General features: G+C 37.2%; 2 protein-coding genes across 5 annotated transcripts; both read right to left on the bottom strand.

Annotated features, from left to right (window-relative positions):
- Nucleotides 1-673: 673 nt before the first annotated feature.
- asmtl (acetylserotonin O-methyltransferase-like) lies at nt 674-11,385 on the bottom strand. Of its 4 annotated transcripts, none has more exons than XM_042494541.1 (16): nt 11,331-11,385; nt 10,438-10,554; nt 9,100-9,231; nt 8,452-8,499; nt 8,297-8,361; nt 8,141-8,205; nt 7,281-7,389; nt 6,561-6,915; nt 6,261-6,488; nt 4,732-4,894; nt 4,443-4,642; nt 4,206-4,338; nt 3,397-3,537; nt 2,471-2,593; nt 1,743-1,976; nt 1,497-1,579 (listed from the first exon to the last, which is right to left on the bottom strand). In XM_042494541.1, exons 2-15 carry the CDS (start codon nt 10,528-10,530, stop codon nt 1,771-1,773), a joined length of 2,061 nt encoding a protein of 686 aa, XP_042350475.1. In that variant the 5' UTR covers nt 10,531-10,554; nt 11,331-11,385; the 3' UTR covers nt 1,497-1,579; nt 1,743-1,770. The 4 variants fall into 4 exon arrangements, 3 of the variants coding, with proteins under 3 accessions (XP_042350474.1, XP_042350475.1, XP_042350473.1); XR_006106200.1 differs by having other exon boundaries at nt 1,504-1,579; nt 1,713-1,976; XM_042494540.1 differs by lacking the exon at nt 1,743-1,976 and having other exon boundaries at nt 674-1,579.
- A 1,411-nt stretch (nt 11,386-12,796) lies between these two features.
- p2ry8 (P2Y receptor family member 8) lies at nt 12,797-18,892 on the bottom strand. The gene is made up of 3 exons (XM_042494815.1): nt 18,776-18,892; nt 16,488-16,802; nt 12,797-14,033 (listed from the first exon to the last, which is right to left on the bottom strand). The coding sequence occupies exons 2-3, from the start codon at nt 16,778-16,780 to the stop codon at nt 13,271-13,273; spliced, it is 1,056 nt and encodes a 351-aa protein (XP_042350749.1). The 5' UTR covers nt 16,781-16,802; nt 18,776-18,892; the 3' UTR covers nt 12,797-13,270.
- Nucleotides 18,893-23,524: the final 4,632 nt, after the last annotated feature.

Genomic DNA, 23,524 nt, shown 5'->3' with positions numbered 1-23,524 from the left:
CACTGGGGAAGGAGTTGTGTTTTTTTATTTTGGCTTTGCGGAGAAGCATACAACTTTAAACGGCTGTATTTTGTATTTATTTTATCCCCAGTTTGTTGAAGAAAACATGTTGGGTTCGGTGGGCATACTTTCTTTACAAATTCACCAAAATCACACCATTTATAATTGCCAGAAACTGTAAAAACAGAAATGAGAAATGGATTTTCACATTTGTGACAGCCCTTTAACTTATTATGTGCAACAAATACTCCTGTCAGGAAAAAAACATAACCAAATCTGTGTATAAATAGTAATATTTCATCAAAATCACTTTAACATCAAAGGTTAGGGTTTTTAAGTCAAATAACTAATTCCTGGTAGAGGGAGGGTCGCGCCTTTTCCCCAAGTCAATCAGGGAGGCTCCAGGAAAATATCTGTAACTTTGGGAAGGGTAAGAAAACAAAACAAAGTCACCCTAACCACCCCTCTAATAAACAAATACGAGTACCTAAATGCTGATGGGCCTCATGCAGGAAGCAATATACAAACAAGTGTTGGATGCGTTCTCTTATTTTTGTTTGTGTCCACAATTTATTCTTGTTCTGTTAGTACCCACTGATTTATGGGATTCACTAAAGGGCACTTCTCATTTGTGCCCTTCTCTTAGGTTAAGAGGATATTAAGACAAAGAAAATAAGATTTAGAAGATTTAATGAGAGAAAGAACGCATGAATATCATATAATCACATTTAGATTATTATATATTTTAGAGTAATAATGACTGGGTTATAAAATATGCGGGCCAAAGAAATACTACCATACTAGCATCTTTTAGTGTGCATCTCAAGTGCTGTACTTCAGTACAAATTTGAGGCACTTTTATTATACTTCAGTATTTAATCTCTTGCCACTTGTACTCCACTACATTTCAGAAAAAAAATGCATGCTTAGGAACATTAAGGGCATCTGGAGTTGACGTCTCTTATTTTTTCTCTTAACAGAAAATTAAGAGAAAACATAAGAAATTTAAGGGAATGTACATGTATATGTATACATAAACAAACATTTCTTTCTGTAGTGTAGAGTTTCTCACAGTTGTACAGCAGTTAAAGAAGGATACTGAGTCAGCAGCTGCAGCACAAGCAAGATGTATCTGATATTAGGGTGACATAATTAAATCTGCAGGCTTTACCTATATCATTGCATCATATCACAGAAGGTTTAAAGAGTTGCATGTTATTTGTGTCTGCATTTCCTGATATTACACATGAGCTTTGATGTAAGTGAAATTTGTTTTTACCTTTTGTGGTTTTAAGTTTAAAGGTTGAAAACTGAACAAAGCTCATCCATCAAACAAATGAGACACGTAAGTAGTTGTGTGCATGATTGTGATGCTACATTTTAATGGCAATAAAAGCATCAAGGAAGTTCATAGTGCGAACCACACGCATGTCCCCAAATCCATGTTTGCGCAGCAAGTCTGCATACCGGCCCTCTGTCCTCTCTACCCCCTCAGTCTGGGCAAGCATGTTCAGAGACTGCAGAGCAGAGTAGGGTGTGTGTCCATCCAACATGGTCTCTGCTACGAGCACCGCGCATCCTAAGGCCCAACAGAAGAGATTGCTCAAAACCTTCGTTTCTAGGAAAATTATAAAATGTCGGCTAAGACATACAAAACGATATCCTAACCTGTCTGTTCACCACATTACAGACTCACACTTGGCAAAGGTTACCTGCAGTGTACAGTATATCACAAGACCTTCCTTATAGTGTTGCTGAGGGTGTTGTCAGTCACACTTTGATGCAGAGCATAGCATCCAGGAGGCTGTCTGTATGTCTGACACGTGCTGATACGAAACCATGGCTCTTCAAAAGCAGAGTGTATTCTGTGGCGCTCCTCTGTCTCCCCTCGCTCATGCTGAGGGCCTGGAGCAGCCCGCGACTCGGGCCGCTTCTGTCTTCATCCAGGAAGATCTCGCTCAGCAGGAGCCCGCAGCCTGGCGGCATGGTGCAAGTGCATGATGTGTATGCAGATGTATGACTTTAAAGAACAATAGTTGTGGTTTTGTAATCCCTTATCGCCTTGCACTCCTTTGCTTTAGGCAAAGAATAGGGATCAAAGGGGAAAACAAAAATACCAAGTTGGTATTTTGGCTTGGCTTTGAATTTGCCGACTACTTGTTTCACATGTCACAAAAACACCTTTTGAATTTGATGTGTTTGAAGACTGATGATATCAAATTACAGCTGCGGTTCTGCTGAAACCAAACTACTCATCAGCTGATTTTAGTTTTGATTTTATCAGAATGTGGGCACCTCGTTAGCTTCCACACTCACACTAAAGAAATGAATAACTTCCTTCTCTGAAGTATCACTTGTTTATCACTGAGAGTGCTACATTAGGCATGCTTATATATAAAATATACATTTGAATAATGCAAGTATTCATTTTTCAGTGAAAATATGTAGCAAAAAAAAAGATGAGTTTTACCTGGTGTGCATGCATCTGCGATTTTACTTAGCAGAATATGGACTTTCTCATCAGGCCAGTCATGGAGGATTCTTGCCAGGATGTACAAGTCTGCTTTCGGTAACTCATCTTCAAAGAAGTCTCCTGTTCATATAGCGAGGACAAAGCAATACGTTATGGTCACAGAGTGACTGAGTTGTTACTTTGATATCAAAAGGCATCCAAAAGTTGTTTCAAATAAAAGAAAGTTTACATAATTTGAGAGGAATTTGTATGTTCAAGAAACAGATAGTGTATTGGTGTAACTACTGCTAAATATCATTCTTTCACAGTTCAAGCTGTTAATTTACGGGAAAACTGTAGTGTGGAGATGAAAACAACATTCAACCATTTTGAACACATTTTTAAAAAAAACATTGAGGGGATATGAGACAGTTAAACAGAAAGGGGAAGTGGCTCAGTAAGACAGGATATTAGATATGCAGGTTGAGTTGGTTGTGTGCTTTGTTTCTTTTGTTGTTGTATCTTGTTTTTGTTTTTTGGGTTTTTTTTGTTGTGTGTGTCTTATTCACATGCTCGGGGGATGCTTTTGTGTTGTCTTGAATGTTTAAGTTTTGTTAGACTTGATCAAGGTATGTGTGAGAAAACTCGGGCGGAAAAGAGGGAATATTCATGTTTAATATCAAGTTTATTGACAAAATATAAAAAGGTGAAGGATTTGATTGAAGTATTTGCTTCCTTCAACTTCTATTCAGACAAGAAATACTTATGTTGTTTACTGAATATCTCTGCTGGGTGTTCTGATATTGTTTTCTTATATTTAAAATTTGTACTTAGTTTGCATGTTCGAAATAAAAATCTAAATCTATACATCTGAGACTGCGTTAGACAACTTTTTGTCATTAGAGCATGAACAGTCAAGCTTGTATTTTGATGCAGATACACACCTGCTACAAATGACACCCTGTTGTTTTTGTGGAGCGGCTGGAAATGGTCATTCATCTCAACAACAGCAGGCAGGTCAAACACTGTCACTGACAAGCCAGGATGAGCTTTAGTAAACTCGTAGGCCATTGCACCAGTGCATCCTTTGAAAAAACCAAAAAAAAGGCATTTAAAAGACTGGTTTATTACTCACAATGTTAAATGTCTCGTGTGTAGGATTTTGGGGAATTTAGTGGCATCTAGCAGTGAGGAAACTTCTCCTTCTGAGTTCATTGGTGAGGAGTTTTTTTTTTACTGGTAAACAAATTATCTGGAGAGGTCTCTTCCTTTTCAAAACAAACAAACACGGTGACTCAAGCCAGAAAAACACAGAATAAAGCAGTTTCAGGTTTAAAAAAGTGTTTTTCTGGCATTGCTGATCTCAGAGGGGCTGTTACCACGGCAGCCAACACAAAAACTCAAATGGTCCTATCTAGAGCCGGTGTTTAGTTTGTCCACAAAAATGCAGCAGTTTTTGTTTTCAGGTGAAATACTACAGAAAGATACTTATTGTATTATATTCTATTTCTGCTGATATGTACCCCTAAATCCTTCGATTTGATGTTTTTGCCTGTCATCGATGTCATGCTGTTGAGCTTGTTGTTCTGTGTTCTTTCTGATGTCTGTTGTGTCTTTTTAAGTTTAGTATTATGCCGCAACACAATTTGCCCACTTTGGGACAATAAAGATTGACTAACTAAGTAACTAAGTAACTAACTAACTAACTAAATCCTTCACACTGGACCATTAAAGCTTTACGTTTTCTCCTTACCTCCAAGGTCGCAGGCAGTTTTAAAGCTGGAGAGGTCAAAGGCCGTTGCTACAGCTTTTCCAGTAACTTTAGCAATGCTGTGCATGGCAGTCATGAATCTCAGTTTGACATCTTGACTGTTGTAGAAAGTATCCTTAAAATAGAAACAAATGAATTAAAAAAGACAGCATTGGTATAATATTACAAATGTTTTTCCCCACATTTTATACATCCAAGGCTAAACTTGCAGATAATTACCTGAAACATATCCGTGGATGCTTTCCCGAAAGCTTTCTCGCGCTGGTTGACTCCTTCCCGCACAGCACTCTGAAGGTGGGAGAACAGAGGCCACACGGTGTCGTTGCAGTGCAGGATGTAGCCCCGCAGCGAATAAGGACCGTCTGACAGCAAAAACCGCATGGCCAGATCTGTGTTCTCGAACACTGGCTTCTGACATGCTGGACGTACAGACACCATGAAACATATGAGAAGTTTATTTTGAGTTAAATATTAAATGCTATCTCAACACAGATGAGTGCTGACTAACTTCTCTCTTTGCTCTTCAACAGTCCCAAAGACACACAGGCCTCCAGCAGGCACTCAGTGCCCTTCACTGAGGCTTTGATCTCCTGAGCCACTTGTGCTGCATCCAGCCCTGGTCTGCTTTGTAGCAGGTCAAACACACACATCTTGGACGCGGTGAAGAGTGCCTGGAATATTTTGGGAAAGGCAGAAAGGATACAGCAGAAAAGTGCAATTTTAGTTGTATGAATGCGATATATTATTTTAGACGTCCTGATGGCTGCATATTGTGTTGATCAAGAAACACATGAAAAATGGTAAGAATAAGTCGTGCACGTAACGCCAAAGACATCAAAGCTTGCTGAGGGACTTTAGGACAGATATTACAAACAAGTTACAACATGTTAGTGAGTGATCTTTAGAGGTGCTATTGGAAGTGATTTTTTTAACTTCTAGGATTACTTTTTTCCTGTGCTCCCCATCTTTATGCCTGATAGGCTGACATCTGAAGTGTCGTTTTATATTTAATGCACATATATGAAAGTGGCTGAATTCTTCTAATCTACTTCAGTCAGAAAGCAGATTAGGTTTTGGACTATTCCTTGACGTTGAACAAAAATGCTATATTACATCCTCTAGAACAATGGTTCTCAATGTGAGAGAGTTCCAATGGGTCCCTAGAAAAATGGGAAATAGTTTATTTTTGCTGTTTAATTTATTATAGAATGGAGCCTAATGTGAGTAAGGTTCATAAGATTATAGGTTTCACTCCCCGCATGGTTATATCCCCAAATGTAGTTGAAAACCACAGAATTTTGGTCATATAAATAATATTATAATGTGGGATGTTCGAATTAAACATGAGTTTAACGTATGTAAAAGTAAACCCTGTTAGCAAAAATCTCAGGTTTTAGACCGGAATGATTACTCTATTTCCGTTTTATTGACTTTGGCTACAGGATGACATCAGATCATGACGGATTTTTTTATATTGAGCATTTTTATATTTATTTTGGGGTTCTACTAGAACAAGTATGAACCTGAAAATGTGCATATTAAGTCCTTTTATGGACCTCTGACCTATAAATGAAAACACCATTTAAGATCATTTTTTAACCATATTTAAAATGGATTTTTGGATAAATCATCTTTTTCCTATTCAAGCATTGCAGGTAAGTTTAAAAGGTTAATAGTATATAGATGTGTGGTCCCATGCAGAGGTAGGTTTTATGTAGGAACATGGTTATTAGAGTCAGGTTTATCCGCTATTTTGCCAATAAGTAAGCCCAAGTATAAAGTGAAAAGACAGGATCAGGTTAAGTGGTAGGTTTAAAGATTTTTGACATTAGAAATGTGGACTTCAGCAGAAAGGAGCTTGACTCATCTTGACAAATATTAAGAGATAGATAAATGAAATGAGGTAAAATGTCTGTGGCAGTTAAGACTCAACAAATTCAAAAGTGATACTTTTAAATGACATATGAGGCCTAATGGTTATAAAACTGAATTGAAAACTTTTTCAGTACCTGCAGACATCTTGTTATCTATAATTACCTTTGAGGCTTTGAATCCATCCATGAGATCAATGATTCGCTGCAAGTCCTCTTTTTTTGGCTCACTGTCCTCCTGTTCTGTCAGATTGAGCCCAGTGGCCTGCCCTCTGCTGGTCATCGGTGGTAATGTTGCATTAACAGAGTTTGCGTCATCTGTGTGTTTAGACAGGCTATTGACCAACGTCCAGGAGCTCTCATCCTCTTCACTTTCACTGCCTTTCCTTTTTATCTATAAGGGAGAAACGGTTACTTAAGCATAATAACAAAAAAGATGACAGATTGCGCTCAAAGAAACACTAACCTTATGGACAGGACTGTCTAAAGAGCTGTTCTGGTGTGCATGATTGCCAGATGGACTGTTGGGTCTGGGGCTGTATGAGGGGCTGTGTTTGGCTGAAGAGCTGGGTCTGCGGCTGGACTCGGCTGGCTGGCTGGGTGCTGGCTGAGGGAGAATGGAGGTGGTGGGAGTGCTGTTGTGGCTCATCTGGACAGACGCACGTTCTTGGTCCGAGGAGGAAGTACAGCGGTTGTAAATAAGATCCAGCTGTTTGCAGAAGTGGTTGAGGGGGAAACCCACTACATTGAGGAAGTCTCCGTTGACGTACTCCACCAGCATCCCTCCGAGAGCCTGAATGCCGTAGCCTCCGGCCTTGTCCCTGACACACACAGACATCTCACTTGTACCACAACATTTACGCTTACACCAAATTCATACAAAAACGCTTACACACACGGTTTGCTTGTTTAATAGTACTTCTTCTTCTTCTTCAAATGCAGAACTAATCAAACAATGCACTCTCACTGACCTAAGTAATGATCTTATTTTTTGCTGACACGTTTCCTGGTCAAACAAGACAAGGCAAACACAGATAGAACAAAACTCAAAGCATCAAAGTCCAAAAAGCAACAGGTTCGTGAAGCTTCTACCCACGAATTGACCTTGAGTGGACACATGCTCGGCTCCGTTACTACACCAAGAGAAATCAATAGCTATTACATATATGTGAAAGTTCATACTCACATGGGTTCACCGCTATTGATGTACTCCCACAGCATTTTATCTGAGAGCTCAGCAAACTTCACCTTTGTTTCTTCGTAGAAGTCTATCAACTGATAATCCACTTCTTCGTCTGGAGGAGAGGAGAGGTTTAAAAATTAAATGTGTCCACTGCTGTAAATACTGCATTTAACCAATAAGGCCCTCCTATATATATATATCGACATATATATATATATATATATATATATATATATATATATATATATATATATATATATATATATATATATGAAACTAAAATGAAATCCTACAGTGCATTACTTTCCTCACAAATGTTTATGCTGGACATTTAACCTATTATTCTCATTTTTCAGGTTCATGCTTGTATTTTAAGTTTTTCATAGAACATTTTTACATGTTTTGTAGCCTGAGGAATGACTGTAACAGAGTATAGCGACTCCTTTTACCACAAAAAAATCACTGATAAAAGCTTTAAAACACAGCATGTTTTGTTCCACCAGGAATATAATCCAAAATCTGGGACAAATGAACAATGGCATCAACATGTAGCAGTGTGCACTACATGATGCAAACACTTGCAGTAGTGTGGCAGGAGCAGATGACTGTAAAGGGAAGTCTGGTGCACTATGACTTCACACTGTGGCCAGGGTCGAAAAAAACTGCTATAAACTAAGTATACATTTACCTCATTACTAGAAACTTTGGCCAGGTTTAATAGGAAAACTCTTCATTTTAACATTAAATTTAAGACAAAAAATGTGGAAACAGAAAATAAAAAAGTACAGCAAAGGATTTAACTGTTCATCACGTTTCTAAAGAAAACAGACTGTAAATCTAATCAGTGTTCAGTTGTGACTTACTCCCTTTCTCATGGCAGAGGACAATAGCTACACCCGTGAAGACGCTGTGCTCTTTACCGCTCAAGCTGGAAGAGAAAAATAAAGAAGACAAAAATTGTAAACAAGATCCTGCTTGTTTCCTGTTTCAAATTTTTAGATGACGTAAGTGTTACTCACCTTGATAGCATCCTGTAAGCATCTTCTTTATCCACAGGCTTCTCTAGAATCATGCCATCAACAGTCTAAACATATATATATATATAAATAATATATAAAAATATACAACGCAGAGAGTAAGCAGATAAAATGCTGTAAAGCTTCCTTCCTCTTACCACTATAGTGTCTGCTCCGATTACTATGTCTGGAGTCTTCAGGTGTTTCTGAAGCAAATGATATGTTATTGATATATCAGTCAACAGTTTAATGTATAGTACTGTGCAAAACTCTTAGGCCCCCATAGATTTGTTATTTACCTCAGCCTCTTTGTTAAAATACAAAGAATATAGAGGACATGTACAATGCATTAAAACACCAAAAAGTCAGAACATGTCACAAGCTGTTGATGCAAGGCTCAATGAAGAAAAGGGATAAAGAGCAAACATGGAATTGTACAACCATAAGAAAAGGTAGCTTAAACAATCAATATTGAGATTTGTTTTTAATGCAACCTGGTGTAAATACACCGGGAGATTAGTGGTGTAAATCTCATATTGTCTGCAGAGTTCAAGACATACTAAGTAGAAAGGGAGGTCCCACTAAATACATGAAATTTAAGCCTGTTGAAGTTATTTGTCTGAAATATTTGTAATTTTAATAAGGTATCTATATTTCCTGCATGTTCTGGTTGTATTTTAGTGAAAAGGCTACTGAGAAATAAACATGTTTGATCATCATTACCTTGCTAAAATAACAAAGTTTGAGATGACCAAAGACTTTTGCACAGTACTGTATACTGTCATACAAAAAGGGGCTTAACTCACAAAGGGCATCCTCCTGGCCACCTCCAGGGCCTTCTGTTTGGCCGTCTCAACAGCATACTCATAAGGTGCCTTGAAAAGTCTCTTATCAAGTGTTTCTTTGAACCAGGATGGTACCACCTCAAACCGTAAGCCCTGAAGTATAGGAGAGAAAAAAGCAACAATGATATGATACTCCTGTGGTAAAAACCAAACAAATGTGTGATTTGTGCACTATTCATGTTTATGGTTTGATGTACAAAAAGGCTTCACAGTACTTGACTGTCAGCATGCATGCATGTGTGAAGGCTGCAGCTGTCTGGAGGTTGACATATACTGAGGACCTTGTAGATGTCCTAACTCCAAAAGTCTGTATTACATAACACTGTTTTGACTCCTCCAAAGTATTATGTGGGATTCTGTATGACGTGTAAGTTTGAGCAAATATAACCATGTATATAATTTTATTACAACAAAGCTGATATCAGAGAAGCGTTTGACACATCATGTGTGCACAGAGACATACCAAAAAACACTTTAACTGCAATTATTCCTTGTACTTTGAACTTACACATGTACATTTGTACTTTTCAAAATATCTCTGTCCATGCACACATGCTGTGCTGTAAAGCTTCATCAAACTGACTAATTTGTTCAAGTAAAGACCACTAAGGCTAACTGTGTTTTTTTTCACTTATTCATTAAAGTGAAGAAAAGGTTTTTCACTCCACCAATCCATCCCACACTGAATTTTTGAATATTTGAATCATCCTTTTTACACTATACCATAATAACGACAAAAATTTTTATTTTTTAAAAGAACTGTGACAAAGATACATAGCTGAACAAAAACCCTCTGTACTCTTTGATGGATAACATTTTGAACAGCAATGATGTTTCTAAATCGTATGTTGCATTGATGCAGACATATCTGCAATCTGTCGGGCTGATTTATCTGACTTATAAAGAAAAAAAACTGCATTCTCATCATGTTTATTTTCACTGATGGTCACAGATAGATAAGAAATAGTATGAGAGTAGACAAAACATTTATAATTAATTTATCCCAGGGTTTCTCAACTGTATTTTGTTGTGAGCTTGCCACATACACACCTAAATCTGTTTGATTTATTGTTATTGTGTATATAAGAATCAGTAACTTTGTGACAGTTTTTAAATAGCGTTTATATGATGCACACATTCACATGACAGCTTGACTAAAATAGCTGAAGTCAAGATATTTGGATCCTAAAGCGGAGTCGATCACAGAAAAGAAACCTTGCTCTTGCTCAACTCAATATGCACAATATATGTATTCACAGCAGTCATAATAGACACATTTCCTATGAGTTTAACACATACCGCATTGCTGAGAATCTCCAGTCTCCTGGGAGAAGCACTCGCCAGCACCACCAGTTTACCAGCGAGCTTGGAGATGACAGGGTTCAGCACCATGGTGGCCGTCTGGTCTAACTGCCCCTGAGGTGGTGAACAGAGTTAAACATTACAGATGTGGCCTAGTTTATGTCTCAGCTATAGAGAGTCAGATGATTGCAGCTGTGCAGCTCTGTCATAGTGGACAGGTCCATACAGTCAATCTACATAACATCAGCTTTGATAGCAATTAATCCCTGCCATTGTCACTCATAAAGGAAAAACACCAAACATTCACTGGTTTTGGACAATATAAGGAATTTAAAGACACTACTCTGTATTCTGGTCATTTTAATGGTCATTTTTGTTCTATTTTCCTCAAGTTAATTGACGACTTAAGGATTAATCTATAATAAAAGTAATCGTTTGTTGCAGCCCTTGGTCAATATTTCTCATTCATTTACAATATAATCAAGCATCAAAAAAGACAACGAGCTTCTGTTCTGGAAAGACACCCAAGTTACACCCACTGTATGACTGCAGCTTAAATTAGCCTTTTAATAAAGTAAAAGCTTTTCCAAACGACTGTGTACAAAGCCAATGTGTTGCTGTAACTTCAAATCAATATGACCTCTCTAAAGCAGCCAAAGTTACTCACATAAGGAAATAATAAATATAACAGACGACATAACCTAGCATACTTTAACATTTAACTTGATGTTAGCTCGCGGCTAACACGTTAACTCACTGTAACCTTCGGTTTCGCGAGCTCACCGCCCAAAAAAGTGACTCGGTTCAATGCACAAAGTCATTTAAAAGAAACAAGCTGGACTGTATGGGCGTTATATTACAGTACAATAGCAGTGTACAGTAAATCTTACCTGCGCCAGTGCCTCCTGTCAAGAAACTGTGACGGACTGCTGCGTGCTAAAGGCTTGTTACGCCGACCAACGTGACCGAGCTGACGTGATGACGTTTCATAACGTGAGCGGGTGATGCGCGCATGCGTTGTAGGAGCTGTATGCAAGTGAAGCGTGTTATTATTTTTTTTTATTTTAATGGGGAAATTCTTCATCCATGTAAACAAAAATGTTTAGATTCACAACCCTCTCTCCATCTTTACCTGATTGAGTTCAACGTTTCACTCTTTCACTCAACACTTTCATCTTTGGTCTTACAAACATTTTTTTTTTAAAAAGCAACAGATTTTTAGTATTACAGTATTATTATTACAAAAAGTTATTTGGCAAACCCCTCGATGTGAAATAAATATTAATTATTTTTGTTTATTTTTTTCTTTTGTTTCTGTCCGTTTTTCTATTTTTGTATTGATATTCTGATTATTTATTATTATTATTATTATTATTATTATTATTATTATTATTATTATTATTATTATTATTATTATTATTATTATTATTATTATTATTATTATTATTATTATTATTATCATTACTATCATTATTATTATTACTACTATATTATTATTATTATTATTATTATTATTATTATTATTATTTATTATGTTCTGTGTAGAATGCCAATTATCTGTGCTGTCATGCATGTTTGTGTTCTTGTTTATCTGACATATTTTGTACATATTTTTTGTTAAATAAAGCTGTTGGGGACAACGTGTCATTTCTGGTTAAATTTAAATACCCACAAAACCAAAGGACTGTGCTTTTGTTTTCAATGCCATACCAGAAAATTTTAATATACTTCTTTGAAACTCTAGTGCTGTAGATCTACCTAATTCTGAAGAAGTGTAGGAAAGGTTCAAGCTGAATATTAATGTAAATATGATTTTTGTGGACTGAAAAAAGAGAGTCTTTCTCACTTATTTTTTACTGAATGTTTTGGATTGATGTTGCCAACTCTCTGAAAGAAAAAAAAAAGATTAATTTTAAAATACATATGTTTTATGTAGTTTAATATCGTACAACATTTTATTTTTGAAAATTCCATATTCATAAGAAAAATGGTCATAGAGTAATGAATTTCAGCTATATATATATATATATATATATATATATATATATATATATATATAATTATTACAATTAGAACTTTTAAGTTACTAATGGTCATAACAAGACGTGTAAACACAAAATTGGCATTAGAAAATGTATAGTTTGATTGTTTTTTAGTTTCTGTCTCCTCATTTTATATATTTTTTGTTTGTTTTTTCTACGTATTTCAGTTCATTTACTTGTGTACAATAAAAAAGTGGAGGGAAAAAAGTGCAATATTAAAGCACTATTTCTTCTTCTGTTGTAATAATAATAATAATTATTATAAATGATATAATAGTGCATTTATTTTTTAAAGGAATAAAACAAATAAAATGAGAACAGAAATTTAAAGCAAGATAAAGGTGAAAAGTCAACTGTTTCAGTTCATAGTTAAAAAAAACTTTTCTATGTCTGGTCTATGAAGACTTATATAATATAAATGTTTTATTCACATTTCATTTGCACTTGTGCATGCTACATCTTTTATCTAAATAACTATTATGAAACTTGTGGCAGATATTAAAATATATTTACAACAAATGTTTTTTCATACTCTGAAATACCATACAGTGTAGAATAATGCGAGAATAACAACAATTAAATTAGCAAAACGGCTCAGCTGTTGTTCATGTTCATTTGTTCTGAACTTCACATTAACAAAAACTGAAGTGAAAAGATTTTGAAATGGTTAGATGTTGTACAAGCGCTTGACACACTCAAGGCAACCCTTAACACACTTTTTCTCTTTCTCTCACTTCCTTTGTCACGGTCTTTTGTATTGTTTTTTTTTTCTTTCTCATTCTGTCTTTCTATGCTCTGGTGTGATTTGGCATCAAAGACACTTTGCTGTTTTCTCTCTCCGGTCCTTCAAAGGTGCAATGTGCCGAGTACAAACTTTCTTTATGCTCCAGCTTCATTGAGTCTGCACTGCTATGGCTCTGCAGATTCATTATCTGTCTCACCTTTTGTCTAAAATCCTTGGAAGCAAAATAGTAAATAAAAGGATCGAGGCAGCTGTTCACACAGCTGAAACAGAGAGACAGCTTGTAGGCCATGTAGAGAGACTTCCCATAGAAGAGTTTCAGCACAGCGTGAGTTAACAGGAGGATGTTGTTAGGAGCGAAGAACAAGGTGAACACCAGGAGAACAATGACAGCCAGACGCACCGCCCTGTTTTTCTGGGCTGTCTTAGAGTCTCTGGTCAGTTTTTGGATGACCCTGACGTAGCAGAATGTCGTGACACAGAAAGGGAAGAGGAAGAGGACAATCACCATGCCACCAGCAAAACCCGCCCAGGCAAGTTTACTGGGGAGCATATTTGACTTCAGCATGTCGAAGCATGTGGTAATCCCGAGTTCAGGAACGTCAAAGGTCAGGTCTGTCATCAGTGGGTGCAGCACACACAGGACTAAACCCCACATGAGGAGGCAGCTGATGACAGCAATGGACTTCCTCCCTCTGTTATTCCTGAAGAACATGGGCCTGACGATGCCCAGGTAGCGGTCAATGCTGATGGCCATCACGGTCAGAATGGAGCAGTACATATTGGTGTAGAAGACGAGGGTCAGGAAACTGCAGGTGGAGACACAGAAGAAGAGTTAAAGTTAAAGTAAAATGATCATTAACCCGCTGCGATGTCACTTCCCTTGTGCTGATTTCAGGCGCCTTTCACAAGTACTGAAACCTTTGATCACGAAGCAAAGTGAGCAAAACATCATTGGAATAAAGGCAATGAGCAACTATGCAAAATCCTGCAAGCTGCGAGAAATTAACAGATTTTAAAATTTATTTTTTTTAAAAAAGCAAGGGGAAAATGTGTAGGAATAAAAAAAAAAAGCTTGGAAAAAAATTATTTATAATCATCATAATTCCATATTTAAAGTTAAGTTACAGAAATATTATAATTTTAAGCACTTTTGCCAAGTCCAAGTGTTTTGTTTTTTCAAACTTTTTCTTTCTTTTTTTCCTTTTTTCAGGTAATTTTCTTGCACTTTTTACTAACTTCTTGCTAACGAATGGATCATTTCTTCTGTAACTGCTAATTGCATCCCTCACATTTTTTTTTACTATAGAAAAGGAGGGAGGGAGGGAAAAACTGGATTTTGTTCTTTACATCCTTGAAGTTATGAACAAGATCTTCTCTCTTTTCGGCTTGGCCTAATTTTTAAAGGGGTGTACATATTATGAAAAAAAGCATTTGTAATTCTACAAATTCTGACTGCTTGCTTTAAAAAAAAATCAGCATCATTTACTTGTACTTTTTCAAAACTTAAGTACATATGATATAATAAAACAATTTTTGATGCATAAGTACTGTAAATATCAGATACTTTAAGACTTTTTCTCAATTTATACTCCAAAAGGTGATGTTAACATAAACTAAAGTCATTTTTCTAAAAAAAGTAATATCTAATATCATAATCAAACTTCCAGTAACTGCAAAGCTCACTATGTAATGTTATATCTGCTTTGTACAAAAATAGAAGTGCACAACGGTCAGTTGTGGTTTTATGGGGGTGTTATGTTTGGATTATTTCAAGCGGAGCCGTTTAAGAGACTGTCTATTGTCTGTCTATTGTCTTCCCTGGTTGCCAGGCAACCCTGAAGCAAACATGACTTTAGCTGTGTTCGAAACCGTCCCCAAATTCATTCACTCACTATTCACTATGTAGTGTGTATGAAATAGTGCACTATATAGGGAATAACCAAATGAGACACTATGATGGATTTTTTTTCCTCCTGTAAATACACGACCGCATTGCATTGTGGTAGACGGGAGTTGAATGTAGTGTACATTGTATGTACACTCTAATTTGCTGTGCATTGTGGGCATTTTATAGTGCACTATATAATTGATGAAATTAACAGTAGAGAATTCGGACACCACTACAAAATGGCAAACACATTATGTAGTGCACCATATCCGTGACAGGGGACGGTTTCAGACACAGCTTTTGTTGTCATTTTCACACTTTTCTTTATTACAGACTGGCTGAAGCCTCATATTGCTTCATATTGTACTAACAGATCTGTCTCAGATCTTAAATGATCGTCTCATTTAAAGAGTAATGTCAATATTTTTCAATCCCTACCCTTTTTTCGGACATGTTTGTGTTTACCTCTGACTGATTGGAACAACAATTTTTAAAACTGGTCCAGAAGAGCAACTGGCAGCCGCAAAATGGGCTGCAGTGTAAATATGGCGGCATTTGTACACCATCAGTTTACGTCAACTGAAAGTGGTTAATTTTTCCACTGACAGACTCAGATTGTTATTCTAAGTCTGACATTATGGAAACCATCACTACTAAGATAAACCTGTTTTTTAAAGAGTAGGATCCCTCTGGTTTAACCAAAAACAGCCTCAAAATCACTACGGTAAAATCCACAAAGCTCTATTTAAACAAACAGTAATTTTATCATTGTGAAAACACACTTCAGAGTTAACAGAAACAAAATCAAACTCACAAAAAGCCACCTTGGTTTGAATTTCGGCTATTCCAACAATCACCAACGCTGGTTTGCTTGAAATAACCCTTACTTTACCCAGTCAGATGTGAAAATATGCCGGCTCTATACACATTTAACACACAAATGTTTATTTAAATGGAGTCTGGTGGGTTTGGAGATAGTGTTTTCGGGCTGTTTGTTTAAAAAGGATCTTACTCTTCAACAAAAAAAGTCTATCTCTGTCAGGTTCCCTTAACAATCTGAGCCTAACAGTGGCAAAAACCCTTTTAGTGGACATTAACTGATGATGTACAAATGCCCCAAGTAGTGACATTGAAGCCTGTTTGAAGCCAGCTGCAGCATTCTTGCATTGTTCCAATTAGTATATATATGATATCCTTTAAGTGTATTTGCCAAAATATCAAACTACTGTATTCCAACTGTGGATGTAGCTGTGACATTAATGTTTGGCCTGACCAAAAAAGTACAAGAGTTCAAAACTTTCACATTTTTGTGGATTTGTAGGACATCCATATTTCAATCATCCTGCAATTGTAAAAAATAAAATAAAAATACCTGCACATTTTGGGTCCCAGAGTCCAGTTATAATGTTGGAGCTGGTAGGCGATCTGAAAGGGTAGCCCAACGCCAAGTGCCAGGTCGGTGAAGGTGAGATTGATCATGAAGATGATGGAAGGGCTCTTTGGGGAGGTACGGAAGACGAGGAGCCACATGGAAAGGCCGTTTCCAACCAGGTTAATGAGGAAGACGATCATATAGATGACAGAGATGACGATGCTGGTGGTTCCATTCAGAAAAATGGCCCGGGTGGTGTTGTCCAATCTGAAGGTGCTGGAATTCCCCGTCATGACTGAACTGGATGGGAATCACCTGTGTGTCAGGATTTACAAAAAGGTTTGTGACACTTGTGGTAGAGCCGTCATTTTTCTTACAAATTACTCTTGAAAATATATAATGTACATCTTAAATACTGCATTCATGCAGGGCCGTAGCCATACAGTCAACATTGGGGGAGACCAAATCTGCCAGAGGGTGTCCTTGTACCTGCAGTGGGGCAAAAATCAGCTTCTGCAAGGGTACAGCAATGACACTTGGTCAAATTACACACACAGCTGCTGTATATTTTATTGCTAGAAGATAATAATCTCAATTTGTTACATTTTTTAAATGATTTTATTATATTTGCAAATTATTTTTGGGGGGGCGGCAGTGCGTGGTTGCCTGTCTGTAGAGAGTACAGAATAATGGACATTGCTTTATTGACATCATCCATTGGATTGTGGACTGCTGTTTTGAAGCCTCGAATTTGGCATTTTGGCTGTTGCCATCGTGGTTGGGGGTTTTTTTGGACCCAGAAGTGACAATATTTGGAAGAGAGACCGGGGTTTCGGAGGAGTGAGGGGCAGATATGACTCAACAGCCTGTTCTCATTCCGAAATCGTCAAATAGCTCCACTCTGTCAGTGTTTTCGACGTAATAGAGCAACAACAAAAGGACAGCACCTGTCGCGTCCACCTGATACATGCCAGTATCCTGATAAATACATCCCCAGTATATAATTACTGCCTTGATGTCATGTAATTATCCTGTAATATTTGAATGAAAAGCATAAAACATGAGGAAATATACACCACCACCTTGTCACCTGCTTGCCACTTGCACTTTCCTCTTCATGGAAATGAAGAGGTGCAAAACTGATTCATCTTAAAGGTGTTAAGCAGACACTGCAGCATTCATATAAGCACACCATCCCTCTATGTTGTTGTGTGCGTGCAAGGAACACATGTGTTGGGTGGAGTGTTCACACAGGAAAAAGACATGCTTGATTTGTGGTTAAGACTGCCAACTGTCACTGCATGTGGCTCATGCATAATCAACACATGAAAGTGTTTGGAAAGTTGCAACCTCCAATAATTATAATATAAAAAGCTTCCAATTTGAGCAGAAGCTTAATGGGATTTTGAATACATAATGAGAAAGTTCAACAACACCCCAAAGGAATAAAAAAAGCCATTTCTTTGACACATGGTGCACATGGTGTGGGGACAAACAGTTTCCTCAGCATGAAACATGCGCTGTGGGGAGAGTTACCACAAATCAATGTGATGAGCCATTCAAATTCTCACTGAAAGTTTTGTAATGGAAAGTACCTATTACTACGAAAAGGAGCAGGATGATCATAACGGTAGGATACTTTCTTTTTGGTAACTTATCAGAAAAAAACATTTCATTACAATAATGATAATAATTCAACTGAAACTTTTGGGCTGCAATGTTTTATTTTTGTTAAATTTGTTTACTGATCCATTTTCAATTCTTTCTACCTGGACGGTTATTTGTGAAATCACTGCAATGGAACCAAGCATTTCTTTAACCTACTGTAAGTATAGTTATACCATGCAATTATATTGACATATGTTTACATTTGATAACACATTGCTATTTCTACATTCACGCTTAAAAAAACATACCGAAAAGTAAGTAAAAGTAAGTGTGCAGTTGTTTTTCTGGGTGTCTACGTCAGATGTTTTATTCTTGTGATCACTTTGTTGTGTTTATCCTTAAAAACAGAATTTAAAAAAATATTGTCCAAAAAAAAAACCACATTATCTTTCAGTTTATCTTTTGACTTATGATATTAAGTTAATCAGCACATTTAAAAACAACAAAAGCTGACCAAAGTGCTTTTGCTGATAAGTTAGAAGTACACGTAGTAAGTGCTTCAGCAAGCAATCAACATGTGGAGCAGTTTAGGTCTATCTCAAATCAATAATTAAAATGCAATAATGTTTATAAGGGTAGCATTTCTGATAAATCTCAGTAAAAGTCAGTTGAACACTCACCTATGAACACAGAGGCAGATAAGACAAAGGGGCAGGTAGTCACAACGTGCGCAACGGTTGCAGATGGAGATACAGATGGTGGCAATGCAGAGGAAATGAGATTGAATGTTTTACAGTCTGGCAGGGAGAGGAAGTTGATCATGTGACAATCTTCGTCTTACCAACTGCTGTAAACAGTCACTGTTTAGGTTCAGTCTTGGAAATGACATGTCGAAAACTCCCCAAACAGCAAGGGGAACACACACATTTACTCATCTGCATGATTGCACTTTTCCTTTTGGTTCTTGAATTTTTTCAAGTCCATGAGACTATACCTGTCCATGAAGGAAGACTGGCCATTGTAAAATGTTTAACCTGGAGAGACATCAGTTTTCTTTTGCTGCGTTCAGACACCTTTTGCAAGCTGTTATACCCTTTCAAAACCTGAGCAAAATGGTTTGATTTCCTTGCAAGAATTACAAGAAATTAGCAAAAGGTTACAAGGAAATTAAGTACAAATTATATAAAAAAAGAGAAGATGGATAAGAAAATTACCCAAAAAATAGGGAAAATGTCCAAAAACTATGTTTATAATTAAAATAATTTTATATGTAAAATTATATTCCATAAAAATATAAGAAGAATATATAAAGTAAATACAGTTTTTATTTTATTTTTATTTTAACCTTTTTTTTTCTTATTTTCAGTAATTTTCTTGTTACGCACTATTTTCTTGCTTATTTTTTGGGCCAAGAAAATGAATAAAAAAATGACATAAAAAGTGTGGAAAATAAACAAATCATTGTCTTGTTACCTTTTACTAATTTCTTGCAATTTGTTGGACATTTCTTGCCATAGTGGTCACTGCCTTTTTCCCCATGTTTTGAAAAAAAACAATCATTTGTTCAGTTTTCAAAAGTTGACATACTTATGCAAGGCGTCTCAATGCAGCACAAGAAAACTGACATCAATCCAGTTTTCAAAGGGTTAAATATCTGTGACACTGAAAGTCTGGGAAATTATGACGCGTTGGAGGGGGGCGTTAGTTCCACTTCTACTCATCATCAGTCATATCATGGCAGTGATTGAAATAGGGAGAAAAAACAGAAATTTCTCATAAAGTAACGTCTTTCACATGCACACAAATGCATCGTAAAAAAAATTGGATCAAAAAGATAAAGAAAAAAGAAGACTTCTATATAAGGTATATACGCACATATATATGCACATAGACAGACAAGATTCATTATTTCTGTACACTTACGTACAGAAATAAAAGCTTCATATTCTGAGAGACTTTTTGTTGGCCATTTCTTCAAAGCCTGCTCAGTGTTTTTCCTCTGATTTGATCAGTTTCAGAGATACTGAAAATTTATTCCATTTAATTGCAGTCATTTATAAAAAGGTATTTTTGCCTATTTTGTAACTGCCTCGCAGCTGTATGTCCCTGCGAACCAGGCGAGTTGCTGTTACAGATAACATCCACGTCTGTCCAGACTCACATGGCAGTTGACAATGCTTCAAATGCTGCTGCAAAGAAGTTTCAAATCACTGATGCTTCACACACATCCTCAACCTGACAGCACACAAGATCTACACCATCAGCATAGTTTTAAGATTAGTTTTACAAAATCAGTATCTGACCAAAAGTCTCTCTTTTGTTCCTGAATTATGGGATTGAGTAATGGCAAGAAAAGTATTCAACATAATGATGGCGCAGTGATGCTGACCATTGAGTTGGGATCACTCTCTTTCCTTTTTGCCACGATTGTATTTCATTTGTTATTTACGACATTTATTGCACGTCTGTCCGTCCTGGAAGAGGGGTCCCTCATCATCCTCTGCCGCTCTTCCTGAGGTTTCTTCCTTTCATTTTTCCTCCGTTACAGGGGTTCTTTTTCAGGAGTTTTTCCTTGGGTGATGTGAGGGTCTAAGGGCAGAGGGATGTCGTACACTGTAAAGCCCTCTGAGGCAAACCATGATTTGTGATAATGGGCTCTATAAACAAGATTTACTGACTGACTGACTTTTTCATTCTATCCTATTACATTTCTGTTGAATTTTGTCACTTGTTAGCGTGTGAACTCTTGACTCATGGCCCAGCACATGTTGTGTGAGGTCAGTTCATTCTTGAGTCTAAGTGGCTATTTGTGCCAAATTTGAGGAAATTCTCTCAAAACCTTCTGCAGTCCAAAGACATGCAGCTCAGGTTGATTGGTGACTCTAAATTGCCCTCAGGTGTGACTGTGAGTGTGACTGGTTGTCTGTCTGTATGTGTCGGCCCTGCGATAGTCTGGCGACCTGTCCAGGGTGTACCCCGCCTTCCGCCTGATGACAGCTGGGATTGGCTCCAGCCCCCCCGCGACCCTTACGAGGACAAGTGGTTACAGAAAATGGCTGACTGACTGACTGACCTTCTTGAGATATTACATTTGAATGAGTCAGACGCAAGGTCACAGTGACCTTTGCCCACCAAAACAATCATTTCAGAGTGAGCCTAATGAAGATCTAGTACCAATACGTCACAAAGAAAAGTGATTTTGCAAGTTAGAAAGTGTGAAGGGATGCTTTTTGCAGTTTTTGGTCAATCCGTCTCTCTCCAACGCATCTGTTTCATCTGATAATCAATCAGATATATAAATTCCCTCAAGGTATTATTGAGAATGACACAGATGTATGACAGCAGTGACCTTTCCCTTTGACCTTTAACCACAAAAACTAAATTAGTTCATCCTTGAGTCCAAGTGGATGTTTGTGCCAAATTTTAAGACATTTCGTCGGGGTGTTCTTGAGATATCACGTTCACGAGAATGTGACGGATGGTTTGATGGACACCCCATGGTTCTGGCCACACATATGCAGTTTGGACACATAATAAAATCTGCAGAGCTGCATCTTGTTGAGTCGTTGTGATTGTTAATGTAGTTGGACAGATATACGGAGATGTCATATTAAACAATTTTATGCGTAAGCAACTAGATCTATATGACTCTTCTATCAACAGGAAACAATCAAGTTGTAGAAAATGTGCTGAATGAAGATGAGTGCAGGAAGGGAATTTAAACACAACCCGGACTCACTGGTTTTTGGCACTCTGGGGTTTATTTTCCTGTGCTGTGGTGTACTAATAAAGCAGGAAGTGGTAGTATGGCAAAAAAAAATGACATTGAACTACTAACATCTTTGGTGTTGATCGGTCGAACAACCCTGACTCTCTTGCCAAGAATTTAATCTTTTGGCAGATTTTAGGGAGGACACTGATTGCAATGGCCTCAAATGATAAATATTTGTCTAATTTAAGTCCTAAATAGTTCACTGTGTCCCCATAATAACCTTTACCTTCATCTCTGGGGTCTTTCCTAGTTTTATTCTGGATCCAAAAAGGATGGCCTCTGTTTTCCCTGAAAGAAAAGACAGCTTGTTTTTAGACAGCCAAGTCCCCACATTGTGAAGATATATATACACACAAACATATGAAGGTTTCTGTTTTTAACTGAAGTGAAGTGAGAAGATCACACTCTTTTTCACAAGATTCACAGGTTGTGTTCTTAAGCTGCTGGTTTCCTGTTGATGCTTAATGGTTCTGCTTTATCTGGGTTACAGTGTTTCAGACTGCCGGCGAGATTATTCACATTAATGCAATAGAGAGCATTGCGTAACAGTATCGTCAACATTGAGTAGTAAAAAAGCATGAATTACAACAGTCCTTTGTATCACTCTGATCTCAACTTACACTGAAAGAGAGAAAAAAATTTGAATTGTATTCAGAGGCCTGAGGTAGTAATGACTTAGTACACGCTGGTTACTTACTATGAAGCACACACACGCACTATTGAGACTACATTGCCAACATCAACATGCATATTACACAGCAATTTTGTGTATTTTTAAATAGACAAAATATACCGAAGAACATTAGGAAGTACTCATTTAACTGTTTTTTATTCAGGTTATTTAAAGTTTATGTAGAATAAGCATCATTTTGCTGCAGATTGTTACTGACCTTTTTTTTCAAGATGATTTTTTGTGGATTTTTTTGCCTTCATTTTATAGGACAGCTTAAGCGTAGAGGGGGAGGGATAAAGGATGACATGCAGCAAAGGGCTAAGGCTGGAATCAAACCCACGACTGCTGTGGTGAGGACCCTGTTATTGACTTTTTAACCCTAACCCTAACCCTACAAAAAAAAAAAAAGCGACACTAAGAGAAAACCATGATAAAGACAGGTTTTCTTTCTGAAATTTAAACGCTTTTGTATTTGCTTCAGCTTTTCACAGATTTAAGCAAAACATCTAATACTTTATTTCATACTCTCAATAGAGACATTCCTCTCAAATTTTTGTGTCAAATTGTTAAATTTCATGTTAGTGAGCACTTCTCCTTCTCCAAGATGATCCATCCACCTTGCACGTGTGGCTGATTAAACAGCAGCATTATTACACAGGTCTGCGTTGAGCTGGTCACACTTAAAGGCCACTCTTTAAAGAGCAGTGTGATCACAAAACACAATGCCACAGATGCCCCAAGTTTTGAGGGAGCGTGTCTTTGGTCTGCTGACTGCAGTCATGTCCATTGTGCTCCTTTGACTGCCATAAGTCGTCTCCAATGTTTTTTTACATTAATTTCGCAATACATTTAACCTGCATCACGAATGTAGAGTTGAGCTTCCCTGAGATTGTGTCCGACAGTTTGTGCAGAAATTCTTCAGTTGTGCAAACCGACTGTTGCATCAGCTGTCCAGGTGGCTGAGCTCAGATCGTACAAGTGAAG

Source organism: Plectropomus leopardus, chromosome 10 (genome assembly GCF_008729295.1).
Source record: "Plectropomus leopardus isolate mb chromosome 10, YSFRI_Pleo_2.0, whole genome shotgun sequence".
Taxonomy (NCBI): domain Eukaryota; kingdom Metazoa; phylum Chordata; class Actinopteri; order Perciformes; family Serranidae; genus Plectropomus; species Plectropomus leopardus.
Note: the sequence above shows the minus strand (reverse complement) of the source record. Positions and strands in the feature narration are given on the sequence as shown.

What these genes read in the sequence shown, in the direction of transcription:
- asmtl (XM_042494540.1), bottom strand. Translation starts at nt 10,530, where the DNA reads ATGGTGCTGAACCCTGTCATCTCCAAGCTCGCTGGTAAACTGGTGGTG. An exon ending in TAGACAGTCCTGTCCATAAG is followed by an intron (nt 6,489 to 6,560) that starts GTTAGTGTTTCT and finishes TCTCCCTTATAG; the next exon opens with ATAAAAAGGAAAGGCAGTGA. An exon ending in AACTGCCTGCGACCTTGGAG is followed by an intron (nt 3,538 to 4,205) that starts GTAAGGAGAAAA and finishes GTTTTTTCAAAG; the next exon opens with GATGCACTGGTGCAATGGCC.
- p2ry8 (XM_042494815.1), bottom strand. Translation starts at nt 16,780, where the DNA reads ATGACGGGGAATTCCAGCACCTTCAGATTGGACAACACCACCCGGGCC. An exon ending in CTGGGACCCAAAATGTGCAG is followed by an intron (nt 14,034 to 16,487) that starts GTATTTTTATTT and finishes CTCCACCTGCAG; the next exon opens with TTTCCTGACCCTCGTCTTCT.